The 20,057-nt window shown below is 40.9% G+C and overlaps 3 protein-coding genes and 1 non-coding gene across 11 annotated transcripts in view; 2 read left to right on the top strand and 2 right to left on the bottom strand.

Annotated features, from left to right (window-relative positions):
- The window catches only part of zdhhc8b (zinc finger DHHC-type palmitoyltransferase 8b), a 90,956-nt gene extending 83,846 nt beyond the window's left edge, over positions 1-7,110 (top strand). For all 7 annotated transcript variants that reach the window (XM_044111839.1, XM_044111841.1, XM_044111838.1 and 4 more), the window contains 3 exons: positions 636-742; positions 828-1,891; positions 2,432-7,110. In XM_044111839.1, coding sequence (XP_043967774.1) covers positions 636-742; positions 828-1,891; positions 2,432-2,543 — 1,283 coding nt within the window. In that variant the 3' untranslated portion in view covers positions 2,544-7,110. The remainder of the gene's footprint in view (positions 1-635; positions 743-827; positions 1,892-2,431) is intronic.
- On the bottom strand, positions 6,787-12,433 carry ranbp1 (RAN binding protein 1). The gene is made up of 6 exons (XM_044111849.1): positions 12,249-12,433; positions 10,876-11,009; positions 10,444-10,601; positions 9,006-9,134; positions 8,863-8,931; positions 6,787-8,019 (listed from the first exon to the last, which is right to left on the bottom strand). The coding sequence occupies exons 1-6, from the start codon at positions 12,261-12,263 to the stop codon at positions 7,871-7,873; spliced, it is 654 nt and encodes a 217-aa protein (XP_043967784.1). The 5' UTR covers positions 12,264-12,433; the 3' UTR covers positions 6,787-7,870.
- On the bottom strand, positions 8,501-8,628 carry LOC122828896. The gene has a single exon (XR_006370280.1). It is a non-coding gene; the product is annotated as a small nucleolar RNA SNORA77 (small nucleolar RNA).
- Positions 11,650-18,769, top strand: trmt2a (tRNA methyltransferase 2 homolog A). 2 transcript variants are annotated; one of them, XM_044111845.1, is made up of 12 exons: positions 11,650-11,782; positions 14,152-14,782; positions 14,895-15,003; positions 15,242-15,423; positions 15,564-15,678; positions 15,762-15,877; positions 15,950-16,061; positions 16,834-16,956; positions 17,149-17,224; positions 17,296-17,412; positions 17,489-17,585; positions 18,459-18,769. In XM_044111845.1, the coding sequence occupies exons 2-12, from the start codon at positions 14,160-14,162 to the stop codon at positions 18,601-18,603; spliced, it is 1,815 nt and encodes a 604-aa protein (XP_043967780.1). In that variant the 5' UTR covers positions 11,650-11,782; positions 14,152-14,159; the 3' UTR covers positions 18,604-18,769. The 2 variants fall into 2 exon arrangements, with proteins under 2 accessions (XP_043967780.1, XP_043967779.1); XM_044111844.1 differs by lacking the exon at positions 11,650-11,782 and adding an exon at positions 13,686-13,803.
- Positions 18,770-20,057: the final 1,288 nt, after the last annotated feature.

Genomic DNA, 20,057 nt, shown 5'->3' with positions numbered 1-20,057 from the left:
AAAACCTTTAGAAGACCAAACTTTGATAGTTGTTAACGTGACATGCAAGAATGAACTTCAGAACCAGTCAGATCTCAACCATTGCAGGTGACAGCTTATCCTTACTGCATTGCCTGTAAAATGTCAATGAAATAAAAAGCAGAGTACCCAGTGGAGAAACTTGGGGAGGCAGGTAAGGCAGAGCAAGAGTAAGAGACAGTAACAGTGTGTTAGCCATGGAGCTAGCCATGCTGTCAAGTGCAGCGATATATTTATAGTTTTCTCCTCTCACCACACCAATCACTTATTAATAATCGCAAAATAAACATTAAGCCTAAAACCACAGTCCGGCTTTGCATGTAGAAGAATAGCCTTTTTGCCCTCCTGCGTTGTCCACATGCGCAAAATTATTTGTAAATCTGCTTTTGATTAAGTCAGTGCCTCACCAGTTTTGAACCTTGCTGCACGTCACTGACCTTAGGGCTCACCAACAGTGCTGTCAACCATTTCAAATTGTTGCATAAGCACGCTTGTTTTCTATTACCTTTTATGCTTCTTTTTATTCATTATTAGAGCACAGAGAGTGTCACTTGCATAAAAAAAGAAAAGAAAAAGACAACTACTGAGTGTTTTCTTTGTATTTTTTGTTTATATAGAAAGCTCTCTTTCTGGAAAAACCCACCCTTCCACTCCAGCTATGTACAGATTCAAGCCATCCTTTGGCACGATGCCGAAAGTCCACTACCCCACTGCCGGAGAGAAGGTAAGTAGAGATCCTTCCTTTGTTTGGCTTTGAACTATTGTTTCAAGGTTTATGAGGGTTGTTTTTTCCCACCTTTGCTTCTCAGATTGTTATGCCAGATGGTCGAAAAAATTCAGCCATCTTGGAAGAAGGTGTACGATCTGACTATCGATCTGAGCCAAACCTCGATCTGCCCGAGTATGCCAACGCTCCGCTCCACCGCACCTTCCAGTCCTCACCTCACCAGCTGGATGCTGATCCCACCAACTCCCGCACGCTCAGCCTGAAGCAAGGTCACCGCCGGCCAGAGAAGGGCCAGTTGCAGGCGCTGCCGCCCCAGACGGTCGCTTCCACTGCGTACAAGGGTGTTTTCTCTCCGAACACTCTCTCCAACCGTAATGGCAGTCTGTCCTATGACAGCCTGCTCAACCCCAGCATCTCTCCAGCCAGTGCCAATGAGTGCATGGCCCACCCGGGTATGCCATCCCTGGGATTCCATTCACCCTACCTGCCCACCAAAATGTGCCACATCCGGGAATCTGAGATCCATAGGCAACAGGTTGCTCAAACTTACAGTCCGGTGATGCCTCCCAGAGGGTTGGGCAGACAATCCCCTCACCTAAGGGACAGAGAGCCATCTCCGGTGCGCTATGATAACCTCTCCCAAACCATAATGGCCTCCATCCAGGAGAGGAAGGAGAAGGAGGAGAGGGAGAAGCGGCAGATGCTGCATGGACGCTCCCAGACCCACATCTACGCCCAGGACTCTGGTGTGTTTGACGCAGGTTATGGCCCACCCGCCAACGCCGGCTTCCTAGATGGACCTTGTGGGCACGGGTCTAGAGGCCCTACACCGCCAGTGTACGGTGGCTCCAGGGACAATCTGATGGGGGTAGGGCTGACTAACTATGGCCAAAGAACCCCCATATTGCGCCACGCTGGTACCACTCTTGGCCGGGCCCCCAGGACTTCATCCACCTCCTTACACACAGACCACAGCAGCTCTAACAGCAGTCAGGGCAGGGCCCCCAGCCACGAAGGCTCCTACCGCTCCCCCACCCACAAGCCCCGGTCCCCAGCCATGCCCCGATCCCCCTCCTACTCCCACCAGAAACTTTCCTACATCAGCGCTCACGACAGGACAGACTCCCCTCGGTTAGGGGGCCAGAGGTATGAATCCTGACATTCCCCCCCTCCCAGGGGGTTGCATGCGTTGTAGCGATCGAGAGGGGAACTGTTGGACTTTCCACTGGAAGCTCTGCTTGTTCTGGTGATCACAGCCAGCAGTTCATCACCTCTAATGTGTTATGCCGAACTCGGGCAACTTGTAGCATCTTTGTCTTGTTTATGGCATTCTGTTCTCCATTTATTAATTTGTTCTCTCAGTGTGACTTTGCACATGTCCTGTATGATTGCCTTCTAGAAAACACCTTTTTTTTTTCTTTTCTTTCTGAATTTGTCCGTTTAATAAATGATCTGAGTCCCAGTTTCATTTTCATGTGCATGCCTTCGTTTCGACCACTTGTCTTCCATGTCCTTTTCTCTCCTCTAACAAAACACACCAAAAATAATCCTCCATGATGCTGTTGAGATTTCATTCTTTGAGATCCGAACAGGTAACCTGCATGTTTCCACTCTTCGTTCTGCGTTGAAAGCGCTTTTGCTTTTGGTGTTGAATCGTCTTTGTTTTTGTCTCCTCTTTCCACTTAGAGAGGCCATGAAAGTTAACGGGCAGATGGACTGCCACCTGAGCCCCAGTCGCCACGGTAACGTCAAAAAGGTAACAGGCGTCGGAGGCACCACATACGAAATATCTGTGTGAGCGAGGAAGGCGCCCTCAGCTTTTTCACAACAACATCGCCGTGCAGGGGAGAAATTGTCTTTTGTCCAATCGGGGCTGGTTAGTACCTGGTGATATGATTTAACTGTCCAATCAAAAGAACTCATTGTGTGAGGCTGTCAAAGCAATACTGTATGAATCTGTGCTGACGGAGAAGAGTGGTAGAAAAAAAAAAAAAAACACCTCAAGAAGTCACGTGTGTGTGAGCGTGAAGGCTTTTGTCGTCAATAATTCTGACTCGCCGTCTTGGTCGGTGGAACAGGAAGTCCGGCAACTTGTCGTGCGGCGGCCGCTCCGGACATCCGAACCTCGGCGAGAAGACTGCTCCTCGGGTCCGGGGCGTGGCAAGAATTCATGGTGCTTCACTTTTTCTCCTCCCGTACCGTTCACATTGTCTCCGGGGGTGTTGTGATGGACTTCTTAAAAGGCTTTGAGAGTCAGCAAGGAAGTTTAGGAAGCGTAACAGGAGTGGAAAGAGAAGGTGAACGTTTTTCCCATCTCGTCTGATGGTTGCATTCCAAATTCAGTTGCTATTGATTGAACAAAAGGAAAAGATAACCTTGTGTTAAAAATATTTTTTCTCAGGAATTAATGCAACCAGCAGACATGCTAGTTGACATGAATTCATATATTATGAATGTGGGGTTTTTTTCTTGACGTTTGTTGCAGATTATTTAGAGCTTTCTTTCCCTCTTACCTTCACAAAAGGGCAGTGTGGAGCTGTATGACCTTGTTTTTCAGAGACTACCCTACAACACAAGAGCTGGGCTGATATGTTTGCATTTTGAAATACTAGAATACCTCATCACAACCTCATCACGGACTCCAGATAAGTTCAGACTTGCACAGCCGCAGAAAAACTCATGTTTCATCAAATAAAGGAAAAAATATATACACGTGATTTCAAAATGAAAGTCAAATATAAGGTGTCTTTTTGATACAATTTTATTTTATTTTATTTTTTTTTCCTTTAACTTGCCCAATCGCTTATAAACTGTGTTTGATACATATTTTTATACCTATATTTGGTTGGATTTTAATGTTTAAAGTGAGGCGCTCCTGGTAGGTATGCTAAAAAAAAAAAAAATGAAGAAATTATGACATGATTTCATCTTTGCTTGCAGTAGCATAATCTAAACCTGATTTGTTTTTCTGAAAAATTTAACCTTTAACTTGAGTATATTTATTCAGTTGGGGGTAAAAAAAAAAAAATCAAAAGAAATTAAAGTTTTTAAACACGGGGCACAATCAGCGCTACTCCTACCCATCGCTTCAAAAGAAAAGTTTTATTTACAGTGTGCAGGGTGATAAGGGAGCTGGTAAAAAATATTTCCAAAGCTCACTGTGATGAGATCTACCGCAAAGATGGCGTCCTGCTGCCACAAAGTCCCCATAGCGAGTGTTGGACAGTGAAAACAGGTTGTTTGGAAGGGATGCCAGTACAAATGCTTTTCTGTCGTAACATCACAAAAGAACACATGGAATTTGCCGTCTTTCTGGAGGAATAGCTAGAAAGTGAGATGAGACTAAGGTTGAGCTTTCCAGCAATACCTCAGGTGGGTTTGGTGTGTAATAACGAATGAATATGAGGAATAGCAACTCATGCCCACTAAAATACGGTGCAGGATCTGTGATGGTGTGGGGTCTTTTTCTCTTCTGGAATGCTTTTTGGAACTTATATTGGTTGTTTTTTTTCCCTTACATACCAGAACATTTTAAATAAAATGTGCAAACTTTGTTGTTCTGTAAAAGGCAAAGTACTAATAGTAGGAGTACCTATAAATATGCTATGATTTTCTTTAATACATGTTTTTTTTCATCTGGGTGAATATACTCAAAGAATTACTGTCAAATTATGCTACTGTAGCATAAGATCAAAAATATTTTAAGGTTTATTTTTTAACACATCTTTACCAGAGTTGCCAGTAAATGTGTCCAGGTCTGTAAATATAACATTGCCATGAATTCACTAGATGAATCAGATCATGGATAATGGGTAAATTGAAATTTTGCTTGTTTTATGTTGCTGTGCAAGAATAAGTCTATGGTAAATCGTGACTGATAGATTTGTGTTTTGGAAATTAATGTTAAAGTGACATGACTAGTGAGCAGTCACATGGTCCTTATGGACAAACATTACAGATCAAGGAATGTGCACGTCATTAAAGCTGCCTTGACTTATCAATGCCAAACGTGGCCATACTTCTCGAACACAGCAAACGGGTGACATCTGCGCTTAAGTAGAGTGGAAATGATCGGACTATTTGCAGACGCTGTGGTACAGCGTATCGACGTATTTCTTTGCTGTTGAGATGTAAAATCCTCAAGGCTTTTCCTGAAGGCAGAAATTAATACAAGCTACATGTCAGATTTGTTTGCGCTACAAGAAAAGCCACCGTTGCCTTTTTTTTTTTTTTTTAGTGAAGTAACCGTTTCCTGCACAGCTAAGTGTGTCTGAAACACTGCTGAGAACAAAGCTTTGAATTTCTTTGAAATTCAAAGCAGAAAAACCAGAGGCTGTGGTAATCATTTGCCAAGGTTGAACCTTTACTAACAGTTTGACCAACATGGTTGCTCTATAAGGTCTCACCCAGCTGCCTTAAACAAAACGTTCTTGTGAGGCTGTGGTCAACAAGGCTATGTTGGCAAATGTGATGGTTGGGTGAACGAATAAAACGTAACGGTTGTTTTGTTTACTTAACTCCTGTTTGTAATGACTTTCAATCCCCTGTCTGACCATGTCTCCAAATGCAAACAACCATCATTCCACCTTAAGGTGACTGCCGTTACGCCAATGTTCCTTTCCTATGATGGACATCACTGCAGGTCAGGGCCCCATTCCTGACGGTCGACAACGACCAACCATTTTGTTTCAAAGACATGTATGTATAATAGAGAATACACAATAGCTGTATATGTGTTCCTATTTTTGTGAAGAGGAAATATTCCCAATGACCCGAAAGAATAAAATGTCCAACTCTGAGCGGATCTGATTCATTCTTGATAATCACCTGCAAGAGGAACTGATGTTTTATATGAACTGTGTCCAAAAGAGGGCGCCAGAGCTCAGTGTGCTCAAACCACCACAGGCACACAGACTTCGCGGTGATTTGACCAAATTGAGCACTACCGCCCTCTTCTGGGCAGCATCATGATCACAGTACACCTCAACCAGAATTCGTCATCACAGGCTGTTGTACACAACTATTTTAGTAATCTATCGATTATTCAGACAATTGAGTATTTGAATAAAAAACCTGATAAAGTAAAATATGGTAAATACTGTCAAAACCTGCAACAGAGGAGCCCTTACTTTGAGACTTCATCTGGATCCGCCAGTTGCTTTACCTTATCTAGCTAAGGTGAGTCGGGTGGATCCTCAGCTTGCTTGTAGTGATCGTTTCAGTGTCCATTATTGATCTGCTGGTGTTTCCAGAGGCCATTTATTTCTCAGCCAAACAAACCACCGCTGAGAAGCCATGGTTGGTCGGTGTCTGCTGCTTTGCTTAGACACAAAAATGGCTTCCAAAACGCCATCAGGGACAAAAAAAAAGAAAAGAAAAAAAAACTAAACTTAGAATAATGTTTGAGAAAACACTTCAACATTTTAAGTTTTGAAAATATAAATTTTTCTACAAACAAGGCAGTTTATTGCTTCTGCAGTTGTACAATAATTTACAGAAACGGTGAAAATTCATTAATATATTCATGTTAGCACTGAGACAAGTCAAGAGCCCCCCTAAATAAAAAAACAAAAACAAAACATGTCCATTACATGAGCTACAGCTGTTGCATTGTGTTAACCAGACATCATAAGTTTCTTACCTGGACAGCTGCAAAGTGGTCTGAAGTTTTTCCATAAGAGTAAATATTACTGGGTTTCCTGACGAGCTTCATGGAGGCGCTTTTGTTTTCCAGCAGGACTTGAAATTGGCTCACATTGTTAAAATGACCAATAGCATGCAAGACGAATCACTAAGAACCGAGTGAACATGCTGTAAAGTACACAGACAGAATTTTTAGTAGGGAGACATTTTAATACTAGAAATCCTTTTTTTATTTTCCTCATAATATTCAAGTTTCCTAATAGAAAAGTGAGTTTCCATTAATTCTAGCCACAATAAAGCTATATAGTTACAAACTTTAAAATGAAGTAGCGAAATAATGTTGCCGATGACGCTTCCATTTACCCAGATGAGGTTTTTCATACATGGATACAAGCGTGTGATCTTTACCAGCTTTTATTTGAAGGTGGAGGAAACATTTCAGATCATCTGAGTGCAAACGAAGAGCAACATTTCATCCATATACATGTATTTACAGATGCACTGGCACTTGGATGCACTGAAGAGTCAAGGTAGAGAGAACGTGTTCGGTGGAAAGAGAAAGGAGCGGGCGGTGAGAACACAGAACCAAGATGGGGCGCACTCCGTTACATACACTTTACATGCTTTGACGTCTGGGAATGTTATGAGCTAAAAACATACAAACTTATCTCCTGATGTGAAACATGAGTCAGGGGGGGAAAGAAAAAAAAAAACTGCAAAATTTAATGAACCGTTTTTACTTTGGACTTAATAGTTTTCAAGACTTTTTAAAGGAAAAAAAAAAAAAAAGAAAGAGATTCTTAACTAAGTGCATCTTATTTGTGGTGGACACTGTGACTTCGAAACACTCATCTGATGCTCCCCAACTGTCCAGAGAGGATTCCTCCTTTAGTCAGCCTCCGACTGAACTAAACCGAGGGATAAATCAACTCAAAGAGACGTCTTCACCTTGCCATCTAATCGTGGAAGTGTGGACAGGACGCACAGGCCCATAGAGAGTCATCAGTGGGGGTCACCTTCAAAATGCGCCTCCATAATGCCTGGTTCCTGACCTGGTGCTGCTAATGAGCAGGCTACATTATCCCCTCACCCTATAAATGAACTCTGCTTCAGAATAACAAAAAACAAAACAAAAAAAATACCCCAATGTGGGAATCATCGCTATCACAAGCCTCTTTTCACAGTTTGTTAATAGTAATGTCAAACTCTCAAAAGTAAGGGTGGAAAAGTGTGGGCTTCCACTGAGCAAACTGGGAACAGGGTCAGAGAAAAATATATATTTTTGTCAATAACTTTGATTCTGATATTTTCTCCAGTGGCTTCAAGGACTTGTGATCTTGAGGCAAAACAGATTTAAAAAAACAAAAAACTAATATGCAAGAGTCCAAATTCAGTTCAGAGTCTACTGTAGAAAAAGAGGAAAACTGAAAAAAACAAAAACAAAATAAAAAACTGAAGATCAGCAAAGCAAGTTCTTGGTTCTTAATTCTTGTCAGCTTTCACCTCCTTTTTCTCATCTTCATTCTTCTCAGTTTCCTTTTTGTTCTCTTCCTTCTTTCCTTCAGGCGCCTTGTCTTTTACTGAAAGCTCCTCCAGCTTCTCTGCCACCTTGTTTGCACTGTCAGTGTTGCCTGTGGTGAAACAATTCAGGATCCATGAGCAAATTCAGCAATTTTCTCGTCTTAAAATGTATTCTGATTTCTAGGACTGCGTATTAAGGCCATTGTCGATAGAAAGAGCACCTTTCTGCACAAAGAACTCAGAAACAAGACAATTTCCAAGTTTGAAAAGTCAAAAATTTGCTAGAACTCCTCCCCCCTGAAATTTGAAAAAGTTTGACTTATGGAATGTTTGTAAAAAAAAAAAAAAAAAAAAAAATCATAATAAATATATTAAGAGGGTTTTTTTCTGGCAAATTTGCCACTTTTAAAACTGAAATTAATGCGATTTTTGGCTGTAAAGTTACTCCTCCTATTATTTTTTAATCTACGATGGCCCTAATGCGCTGTCCTACATTTCCATCGCTGGAACAAAGTTTTAAAAAAAAAACTATAAGAAAAGAAAAAGTTGCCTCTTAACCAAAAATGAGTAGAAATCTAACTAAAAGGAAGCTGAAATGTAGCAAAATGCAACACCATCAGACTTTTAGCAAAGCTAGTCGTGTTACATTCTGCATGTTTATGTAGCAGACAGAAAAAGTCCCAGGCTGGAGTATGCAGCAAAGAACAGAGTGTGTCTGCATTGTATTTACATTTTAATGCGTTTTCATTATTTATGTCCGTTCATTTGGCAGAATTATTATTTTTGGTATAAAAAAATTCTACCAATCATCATCCAGTTAAACTGGGGTCCTGGAATGAACTAATGCTTGTTGTTTTTATTCAAATGTGTCTACAACATTGAAAACAGCACATTGAAATGTACTAAATAAACTAGGAAAATCTAAAAATGGAAAAGGTTTCCGCAGTATTTACCTGATCCCTCTAGTTGCTTTTTAACTTCCTCTTTACATTCGTCAAACTTCACCTTGAACTTCTGAGCATCTGTTGAAGGAAAATGCAGTTTGTCAGCTGAAGCAAACAGGAACGGCCTTCTTTAAATACTGGACCGGACTCACTTTCTGCGTTTAAAAAGCGTATCGCCAGGAGTTCTGGTTTGGGACATTCGTCAGCGTAGTCTGCTAGTGTGTTCCACACCCACGCTCTGTCACTGCCGGAGTTGGGCTTCAGCTCCATCAGCGGACTGACTGCGGTTTACAGGAAGGTCAAACCGTTACAAAGGGAGAACCGACTGGAAGTGTGTCAACGTGAGGACAACACCGCTTCACAGTTTACGAGTGCTGTCGATTTAAATCAATGTGAAATGTTAGGTCAGTCCACCAGAACCGCCTAAATGTGCTAGGACAACATTATTCACTTGACCTTTTCTCTCTGGCTAACAGGTAGGAGGTGAGAATTTATTGCATTATCTTGATAGATTCTGTGTCACGATTATTTAGATTTATCTTTGTCATGACAAATTCCAATTAATGGTGTTTAAAATCCCACCATTACTGGCCTTACTGTTGGGCTCGTCAGTTCTACCATTTTCTCCACTGTTTGTTCAATAAAAGCATCAATAAATACCAAGAAATTTGAAAACACTGTTAGCACTAGCAGCTCAGTGATACAAATCAGACTTCTTTATGTGACTGGTGTCCTAAAGAAGCACATTGGAAATGGGAATGTTTTTCCAAGAGTGACATCTGTGTTTGTGGGGCTCTGAATGCTGTGGCACATGGTCACAGTCACACCTATATATATATACATATATAAAAGTACACATTTCTTAGTTACTTTTATTGTTATCACAATAGTACCGCAAACTATTGTGATAAAACTTTAAGTTCATATCGCCCACCTTTACTAGACAGTATGTTTGAAGTGCGACAGAAAACGAAGTACTCATTTCTGATTTTAATTTCATGATGTTATTCAATTAGATGTAGACATGGATATACTTCTTTATGATAACTTAGGTTAGAAAAACTAAAGTCTCGTGGTATAAACACTAAAAAAAAAAAAAGCTAAAAAAAGAAACAACCAGGTTTCCCTTCAGGGCATTATAAGACTGGCGGGCTGCCAGGCTTTACATGACCTCCCATCAGGCTAAGCATCATTTAAAGCATAAAAAAAAAAAAAAACTTTCATAACAATAATGACGAATTACAGTAGGTTTATACACTTCATGGTATACTGAAGTGGACGTGAGGGAAGGCAATCCAACTGCACCTGCCCGTTGGCTTCACATGGTATTATTTTAAAATGATGATGCCTGCTCCAAATGTTTGTAACTTAACATTTTTCAACACAAATGGAAAATGTGTTTGCGGACTTCCCGACATTGCCCCTAACACCAGGCTTAGCAGGTGTTCTGGCGGAAACCCTGGATAGATTTAATTTGTCTCCAGATCATGACGTTGTGCTTTGGCACCTGAAACATATATATATATTTTTTTTTAATTGGGAAATATTCTAGTGATCCCTTGTTAGATAGACTTCGGGAAGCTGACTCACTCTGATGATTGGCACAGATCTTCAAAGTTCGATCTCTCCTCATCAGGAGGCGGATGGAGCCCTTCTCTTTGTGTTTCAGCAGCTTCACGTCCCCTGTCCCCCTCTCCTTCCACTCTGGAGGGTCGTTCTCGGAGGCAAAGCGATACAGTTTGGCTCGCCTGGGTAGACAGCAACGCTTTGTTTCAAAGATGCAGATACAATTGAAGTGACAGTTTGGCAAAGAGTATTTTTCGTGCTTCTGTTGTCTTTGGAACAGCTACTTCTTCGACTTGCACTACAATTAAATATCAACCACATATTGATAGGATAAGCGTTTCCTTCTGGAATCTAAGCAAAACTTGGATTTTAAACTATCTACTCAACAAATTGCTCCGCATTTTCATCCAACAAGATATAAACTGAGTCGTGAAAACTTATGTGGCAAAAACTTACATTTTAAAGAGCACCTCTTCGTCCTCTTCTAATGTTTTAACATCCTGCTCAGGAAGAGACACAATGGGCTCAAAGTGGGGATCATGATTAGTGTCCTCGGCACCGTCTCCAGTGGTTTCATGGTCTTCCTGGTCCTTCAGGGGAAAAAGTGAAATTAGTTCCTCTAATAACAATGAAAAGAAGTCCCCTTTCTACGCAAACCCTCTATATTCTGGGGTGTGCATTATAGATTAAAATAGTCTAAAGCAAAGTGATTTCAATGAAGGCACTAACGGACCATGGCTCAATGGAGACGAGGGGGGTGGAGGGATTATATGTATCGCTTTTGCGACAGAGGCAGCAGACAAAGCCTTTTGTACATGACTGCTGCTGCTGACTCCAGCTTACTGAATCCCATTTGGCTTTATGATGTATAAAAAAATTAATTAAAATAAGGAAAATAATCCCAATTTAAGGAAGACCCAAAACAAATGATTGCAACTTTAAAAGCTGAATTTTTGTTATATATAGAATGGGAACCCAGCTTGAAGACACAGCTGTTGGTTTAGTTAGTGGGTAATAAATCTGGAGCTGGCGATTGTTGTGATCTCATTTGAATTTAACGCCAGCCAAAAAACTGCTGTTTCACTTCAATTTCTGTCAACTTGTGAAGTTACCCGGCTTATTAAAGAGGCCTCCTCCTTAGCAGGCTAACTGCTAATTGCTAAGCAATTAGTCTATTCAGACACTCCCTGCTACATGTAAGGCAAGCGGTAACTTGCACATAATGACATAAACATTAAGTTAAGGGAGACTCGTATAACGTTACGCTAAAATACAACAGCAAACGGAGTTTCTTTCTTCAGCGCCCAGCCATTTACGCTAACACTAGCAAGCTAACGGTAGCGACCATAATAAGGAGACAAAGGTATGTAACGCTACTGAACCCCTTACTTTTGTGCGGCATATTGAGTCGGTTCAATTAGCTGGCAAAAATAATGATATTCATATATTATAGCAAAGTGCATTCACTGCTTAATGATGCTCGTGAGTAGAGTAAGGAGGCTAACATGCTGACTGGCTGCACACTTCACAGGACTTCTTCGAGCTCGTAAACCTCAACTCTAAAACGACATGTTATAGAAAACCAAACATCTCATGTGTCACTCAGCACTTCTTACGATTCTACTTGAAACTAAATAGATTATCATTATTTATTATGTCTGAAAACTCCTCCCAAATATATTTTCTACAGTCAAATGGCATACTTGTCGGCTTCTCTTTTTCCTTGCCTAAGTTTGTCAAATTTCCGCAACAAAATATAACTACCATCAAAAAATTCTGGCTTTAAATTAAAGCGTATTTATTAATTAACATAAAATGCTTGCCCTTACCTTCGTGTCTGCCATAACAAAGCAGATGTTAACAGATTATAGAAGTTATGTGAGAGGTTCAAATCCCAAACTGGCCGCCGTTTGCGTTCTGCTGCTCCCACTTCCTGCTGGAGCTTCGCGCGCCGAATTCTCTGCGCATGCCTGCGCGCCCAGCATGACAGCGCGCGAGCAGCCTAGTTCTGCTCAAACACAGGAAACACTTTTATTTTATTTCACAAAAACCTTTTAGGGTGAAGTAATTGTTTCAATAAATAAAACGTCTTATCAACACTTTGCACGTCATTGACTTTTCTTTCAGAAATTAAACTAACCAAAAACTGATTGTGTGGGACGACTTAATTTCTAAACAAAAACACACAGAAATTTATTTGTAGAAGTTGGATAATTTCTTGAGACTGCAGCCATTGAAAGCAGCTGTCAGTTTTGCCTTTAACAAAAAATAGAAGAAAAATAATTCAAAGGTGTTAAAATACTCACAGCAAACCATTTGCATCTTCTAGCTGAACCTTTACTAGAAAATGCCAAAAATCTTCTAGTAAAGGTTCTAGTAAAAAGTGCCATCAGTCAAATTTAAAAAGTGACTGATGGCACTTTTTAAATTTCGTTGTTCTTGTGACAATGACAATAAAGTTTTATCTATCTATCTAAACACGATTCAAAGCACCTTTTATACACACTTGGGTGGCACACAAAAAGTAAAAGCTATAAAATCACTTCACGTTGAGTTTTCCAATTGTACTATGATATAACACAAAGTGAAGGGTGGAGCCAGGAGACTGATGGATTAAAAAAAATATTTAAACAACTTAGTGTTGTCGTAAAACTTAAAATGCCCCATCTGTTCTAGAATTATATTTGAGCATGTCCATTCATGTTTCTTGCTCCTCTTGTGGAGCTATCAAATTAAGAGTAATTACATGATACTAAATTCGGGTGCTATCCTTTGCTGTAAGATAAAACCCAGTAGCAATATTAAATAAATTGAATTTAACGAGTGGGTTTTTTTTCTTTCAAAAAATGATTGGAGATATATCAGGGACTATATATACTTTCTCTTTTATGATGGCTGAAAAACTGGTTCAAAACAAGTAAATACAAATGTAATATATTAGAATATAATGTATGATTATTGATTTGTATTTTTATGCCAAGCTCTGTCTGTCTAAACTAGCAGGAAAAAATATAGCGTTTTTGTTCATTTATTCGGTATGCTTTTCTTGCTCAAAATTTTGTGATTACCATTTTTCGTCATGAGATTATTTTTTCCCCTTGAAGCTTAGTTGTGCCGCCCTAGTGTCACATATTACTAGATTTACATCTTTAAAAGTTCCTCTTCAGTCTTGTTAAAAGTCAAATACACATGTTTCTGCAGTTCTCTTACATCTTCCGCACAAGTCTCATTCTGCATAGTCTGTCTCTCTCTTTTGTCCGAAAGCGAAAGTGACACTATCGCTTTAAGAAACTCACAGTTGACGCTGCACGTGGTCGAACCAACATGGCGACGCCCTGTTTCGTTTAGGTGGAAGTGAAATCGACGTTAAATAGGCGTCTGGAGGTAAGGCGCGTGGAAAACATCCACTGAATATTATTGGGACTAAGTCACTGTTGACTTTGATGCCGTTGAACATGAGCTGGGAAGTTCTGAATGTACAGAAATGTTCTCCTCTGAACAATATGCAACTTCTGTGTTTATCTAAACATTATAACTCAAGTGATGAAGATGTATTTAAGAGCCTCGGGCAACCAACACTCCTATTAAAAATCCTTATATTAACATTGGGTAACTGTGAAAAAACTAATAGGTTACTGTTACTTTGAAGTTGGTATGATTAATACCGTCTGCTAAAACTGTTTACAATGTTTTTAACGTGCATGTAAGTGCCTTATGATTGTGTCATGACAGCCAAAAGAATGATGGCGGATCTGAGAGGTGTTGCAGCATCAGAGGCTACATCCTCAAAGGAGGAGAAACCTGGCGATGATCTTACTCAACTCTCCAAAACTGATGCCCCCAAGCCTGAACCTCCAGCTGAAGGCAACGAGGCCACCTCCGACACCAACATGTACCGTTACATCAAAGAAGACCTCTTCACCTCAGAGATCTACAAAGTGGAGATCAGGAACCTGCCCAAGTTCGTCGGATTCAACGACCTGAAGAAGTTCCTGGCCAAGCACGGCCTGAACCCGCACAAGATCAAGCTCTTTGGCAAGCAGACGTTCGCCTTCGTTACTTTTAAGAACGAGGAGGAGCGCGACAAGGCCATGAAGATGGTGCACGGCATGCAGTGGAAGGGCCAGGTCCTGAGCGTCAGGCTGGCCAAACCCAAAGCTGACCCCATCCTGAGGAAAAGGAAGCAAGGGGAGGAAGAGGGGCAGCCGGTGTCCAAGAAAACAGAGAGGGGTGATGAGGAGGAAGAGGAGCCGCTCAGTATTCAAATAGCCAACGCGGTGACTCCTCTGTGGAATGTGCCTTACGAAGAGCAGCTGAGAATCAAGGAGCAGGAGGTGGTGGAGATTCTGCAGAGACTGGCCAAGTAGGTGGTCCCATTCATCTGGATCCATATCAGATGGATTGTTTATTGCTGACTTTTGCATTGGTGCCCTGTATGATTCATTGTGACTAACCCATCATGTTTTGATCTTCAGGGAGATAGGCAGCACCAACAAGGCCATGTTGCCATGGCTCTTTGCACAGAAAGGAAAATTTAACAAAATGTGTTGCCCTCTCGAAGCAATTCGACCTTCTCCAACGCAGGTATTTAACCCACATTCCAATATTGAACTATTGAAAAGACTGCACAAGAATGGCTTGTTAGTGCCAGGAAGTAGCCTCATCTCGTAAACATTTGAGTGTAGCTGAGGTTTGTAAAAGAGGATCTGCACTTCCTTCAGGTCTTTTTGATGTTGAAATGTCTAAACCAATAAGTGTTCTCATTCAAAGAGTCTTGTATAATATGTAAACGTTTCTGCTCGTGTTTCTGGGTCTCGGTTAGACGGAGTACAGGAACAAGTGTGAGTTCCTCATCTCAATGGGAGCAGACGGGGAAGATAAGACCATCGGTTTCCGCCTGGGGAAGTACAAAGGAGGCTCGTGCGCCGTGGTGGGACCGGCGCAGACCTGCCACGTGTCCGCCGAGGCCAAGAGGGTGGTCCACGAGTTCCAGAAGTTTATCAGGTGCTTCCACTGAGTACTACCAAGGATGCTAGCTTTTCAAAATTTTCCAAGAAAAGGATCGTTGGAGTTCTTATTCCAAGCTTGGGAAATATCAGCAGTTTCTCGTTTCATTTTATTTTTCTCTCTAACTCTGGAAACAGGACTACCAAGTACTCTGTGTACAGTCCTGAGACGTACGAAGGCCACTGGAAGCAGCTAACCGTACGCACTACGAGGACCAAGCAAGCTATGGCGATCATCTTCTTCAACCCGCAGGTGAGGATATATTGTCAGTTTGGCTGCATGTCATTTACTGCTGATATCTTCCGTTGTGTGAAACCCGTTCTATGTTCTCACAGAAACTTGAAGAGGAGGAGCTCAGCGCCCTGAAGAACTCCATGAAGACATATTTTCTCGAAGGAGAGGGTAAAGAGAGCGGCATTACCTCCCTGCACTTTGTCCGAGAGGGTCAAAGGTGAGGAAGATGAACTTGAATCAGTCCCCCAGAGTGATCTGGATAATCACACATTTTGGGCTTTATTTGAAGGACGTCTCCCAACCTAGAGGACCTGCCCTGCGAGCTTGTGGCCGGAGAGAGCTGCATTCACGAGGAGCTGCTCGGCCTGAAGTTCAGGATATCCCCGCACTCCTTCTTTCAGGTAAGCAGGAGATTCACGGCCACTTGTTAACAGAATCTCCCTAGAAATAAAGTCAAATTTATCTTGTAAAAACCTCATTTAGGTTAGCGTTATGGAATAATATCAATGATCAATACAGTGGTGGCCATGTTTATGGTCATGCATGGTAAATGTGTGTTAAAGGCCTTAAATCCCCAGCACCAAACATGGAGAAGCAGCGTTGGGTTTTTATGCTCTTCTAATCTGGAACAAACTTCCAGAAAACTGCAAAACCACTAAAACAGAGTTTCTTTGTATCAAAACTAAAACCTCCACTTTTTCCCTTTGATTCATATTGACTGGAAAACTGACCCAATATATTTGACAGATATATTTTGATGATGGCATTTGACAAAATGTACCGTATTGTGTTTTCATGGCGTAAAACACGTTGATATACCTTGTTGCTGAGATGTGCTGTACAAATAAACTTGACTTAAAATAATTTTATTTTATTGCAGTAGCACATCAGAGATTTTTTATTTTAAAATTCTCCAAGCATGACAGATCCGCATCACAGATCCCCCACCGTTTTGCAAAATGTGTCTTTTCCCAGATATTGATCTGTTTTATTCTACACAGGTATTCCTACAGAGTCTGATGTTGTTTCGCTCAGTCTCATTCTAGATCCAGCGCATTTATGTTTGCGGTGGTGGAATTAGCATCATTCTCGTACTTAACAGACGTGCACAAGGCGATTGTATAATTTTTGAGTAGTTGTACTTAAAGATGAGTTTTGTGTGTTTGTTTCCAGGTGAACACAGGAGCTGCCGAGGTGCTGTACTCGGCCGTGGGGGAATGGGCTCAGCTCGACCAAGACAGCACCGTGCTGGATGTTTGCTGTGGGACGGGAACCATCGGCCTCTCACTCGCTAAAGTGATTTTTGTGTTTTTTACGTAATGAAAGCAGTTACTCAGGCAGCATTCACGTCTTCAGGATGAACTGGATTGTTCCTTAAACATCTAAAGTTTGTCCAGGCTATATTGAACACATCCGAATGTTGTGAAAGATGTCAACAGCTACATGTTGAAGAAAGTTCATGGAGTTTCCAACCTTTTTGTTTTCTAGAGAGTTAAAAAGGTGATCGGCATCGAGCTCTGTCAGGAAGCGGTGGAGGACGCCAAAATGAACGCCAAGCTTAACGGTACGACAGCTGTTTCCTCACGTGGGCACGGACATGAAGTCACGTTTTTATCTTTTTCTTTGCGTGTGAAGATCTCAGTAATGTCGAGTTTCACTGCGGAAAAGCCGAGGACGTGTTCCCCAACATCCTAAACGCTCTGGTGTCGCCCAAAGTCACGGCCATCGTGGATCCACCGAGGGCGGGCCTGCGTGAGTAGATATCCCGGAGAAAGGCGAGATGCGGTTGTTTTGAGAGGTTATTTTAAAAAGATCTTTTATTAACCAGACACCAAGGTCATCCTCGCCATCAGGAGAGCGGAACACCTGAAGAGGCTGGTTTACGTGGCGTGCAACGCCAAGGCGGCCATGACCAACTTTATCGAGTGAGGACTTTTAGCTTGTTTCACCCGTGGGAAAAATTCTCTTCCATTTTAAATAGAAGCGTCACTGGGTTTTTTTGAAGTGTTATACAGTGTTAAATAACATACCCAAATCAAATCAGCAATTACAAACTGTTTCAAAAGTGTAAGTTAAAGCTAACACTTGGGAGACTCCATCAGAAGTGTAACTACAGGAGCTGCTTTAGTTTCAGAAAACATTAAGATGCAACATTAAAAAATTTGGATTTTTTTTTGTGCCTTGCCAGCATTTTTCCTTTTCACTATAGAGCATATGAACTTTTTAGAAATATCATAAATAAGGATACAAACTTTTAGAAACCATAGATGCAGCCTTGGTAAAATGAAGCAAATTTAAAGGTTTTAGTAAAAAATCTACAAAACTGGGGATTTATTTTTGCATGTCTAAATTGTTTTTTGTTTTTTTATGAAGTTTTGCTAAAATAAACTGCTATATGTCACTCTAATTGAAATGCTTTTTTAAAATCTAGTGTTAAAGAAAATGTCATCACATTTTACAGAAAAAAAATATTAAAACCACCAACATATATTCTTTTTGGCACTACCAGAGCTCCCTACAGTGTCTTTTTGATGAAGGTTCCTGGTCGCTGACATCAGTCCCATTGCCCTTGGGCTTCTAGCCAACGGTTTGACGTTTCCATGGATACCAAATGTACCTTCTGTTTAACAGGTTAAAATTTGCAGCTGGTATTGGATGGAGTGGGGTTTTCTTGGGTCACTTTGGTTAAACCTTGGCATTTGTACCCAGCCCATGTCTAGACGGTGCTGAAACTGTCGCTATAAAAAGGGAAACGTATGTTTTCTCAGATTAATGGTCGATGTTTTTGTCGTCCTCAGCTTGTGCAGAGCTCCCTCCAACAGAGTTCACGGCGCCCCATTCCGTCCGGTGCGAGCGATGGCCGTGGATCTGTTTCCACAGACCAAGCATGTGGAGATACTTCTACTGTTTGAAAGAGTGGACTACAACTCCCAGCAGACTTAGATCAGCTGTACTTCAGTGCTTTCTGTTCTCTAAATGTATGTACACTTCACTAGCTTAGTAAATTTTTCCTTTTTTTTTTGGTAACAAAACAAAGTCTTGAAATGTTTTGGTTTGATACGCAGAACTCGCACAAACTGTGTACATGAAGAATAAAGAAAGTTCTCTACCTCTGTGTGGCTGAATAAACCAAAGCACCTCTAGATGTCAGTAAAGACATTTTTATTTTGCATAACAAACATCACTGAAGTCAAGAGCTCAGGTTGCAACACAGTTTCTAGGCAGAAACTTTTTCAAACATTTTATTGATACAACTCCACATAAAACCAGTATATTATTTCTCTCCTTACATCATGACTTGGCGAGTCAAGACACGTACAGATGAGGGGTGGGGGAAGAAAAAAAACAATAAAAAACATTCTTGAAGCAATCTACACAATCACAAGAGCCTCGCTTAAACATATGCCTCCTAAAATTGGTTTTGTTTTTGTAGAAAAAGCACAGCAGTTTGTATTTGTGTTTGCTCCAGCTTGTGCCACAGTTAGAACTTTTTTTTTTTTCCTGCAACATGTAGCTTTCTAGAAAATGCATAAGACTGGATGTAAGCTTTGGTATACACTGTTCCTCCCAACTTTTACAAGGCTGCCTCCACAGTTTATTTTTACTATATATTTATAGCTAGCATGATCTACAGTAAGGACGATGGCAAACGTACAAAGTACACACCAATTAAGACAACTCTGAAAGCGCGTCTCGACTTAAAACGTACCAAATGCCTAAGGAGTAAATGCTTCATCAAGTAAATGGGGGTTGGTCTTTCCACTTCCTGTTGAAGGGCGTTTTAGGTCCGACCTCTTTAGAGTCTTAAGCCCTTCATGAAATGAATTAACTAAGGCAACGTGTAGCCGACTTTGTTTCTTTTAAAATGGACACAAAAAAAAAAGTCTGAAATTAGCAGTAGTGTAGATAAAAAAGCTAGTTGTTAAAGAAATGTCAAAGCTAGCGGTACTTCCAACCCTGGGTCGGGTTTACTGCGACTGTAACTGTGTCCCACTCAAAACATCACGTCCCCACAAACGGTTATTCTCCGAACAACAGCGTGACGAGCAAAAAGTAAGATCCAACCAGACAACGAGTGCATGGTGACGGTTTTATTCCAAACGGTCACTTCATGACGCAAGTCATGCAAACAAACACGACGACTTTTCAGAATGATTAACAAAAATGGTACACTTCTCTTTTTTTTTCATCATTATTCCTCTATTCTTTAAATATCCAATTAACAAACTGATTTTTTCCAATTAATTGACTAGTATAAATACAAGCATTAGTAGTCCCTTTTGAAAACTTCAAGCACTAAAAAGAAAGAAAGAAACAAAAAAACAAAACAAAACAAGTGCGAGTACTAAAAGATTGACTTAAAAATAACACATTGACAATAAAACCAATGTTAGGAT

This window comes from Gambusia affinis, linkage group LG03, assembly GCF_019740435.1.
Source record: "Gambusia affinis linkage group LG03, SWU_Gaff_1.0, whole genome shotgun sequence".
In the NCBI taxonomy this organism is placed as follows: domain Eukaryota; kingdom Metazoa; phylum Chordata; class Actinopteri; order Cyprinodontiformes; family Poeciliidae; genus Gambusia; species Gambusia affinis.
The sequence above is the reverse complement of the archived record's forward strand: the minus strand, read 5'-3'. Positions and strand labels throughout refer to the sequence as shown.

Excerpts from the sequence above, each read along its gene's own strand:
- ranbp1 (XM_044111849.1), bottom strand. Across the intron at positions 10,602-10,875 it reads GAAGAGGTGCTCTTTAAAAT|GCGAGCCAAACTGTATCGCT; the intron begins GTAAGTTTTTGC and ends CTGTCTACCCAG. Across the intron at positions 8,020-8,862 it reads AAAGCAACTAGAGGGATCAG|GCAACACTGACAGTGCAAAC; the intron begins GTAAATACTGCG and ends GTTTCACCACAG.
- trmt2a (XM_044111845.1), top strand. The coding sequence starts at position 14,160 with ATGATGGCGGATCTGAGAGGTGTTGCAGCATCAGAGGCTACATCCTCA. Across the intron at positions 14,783-14,894 it reads ATTCTGCAGAGACTGGCCAA|GGAGATAGGCAGCACCAACA; the intron begins GTAGGTGGTCCC and ends TTTGATCTTCAG. Across the intron at positions 16,062-16,833 it reads CCCCGCACTCCTTCTTTCAG|GTGAACACAGGAGCTGCCGA; the intron begins GTAAGCAGGAGA and ends GTTTGTTTCCAG.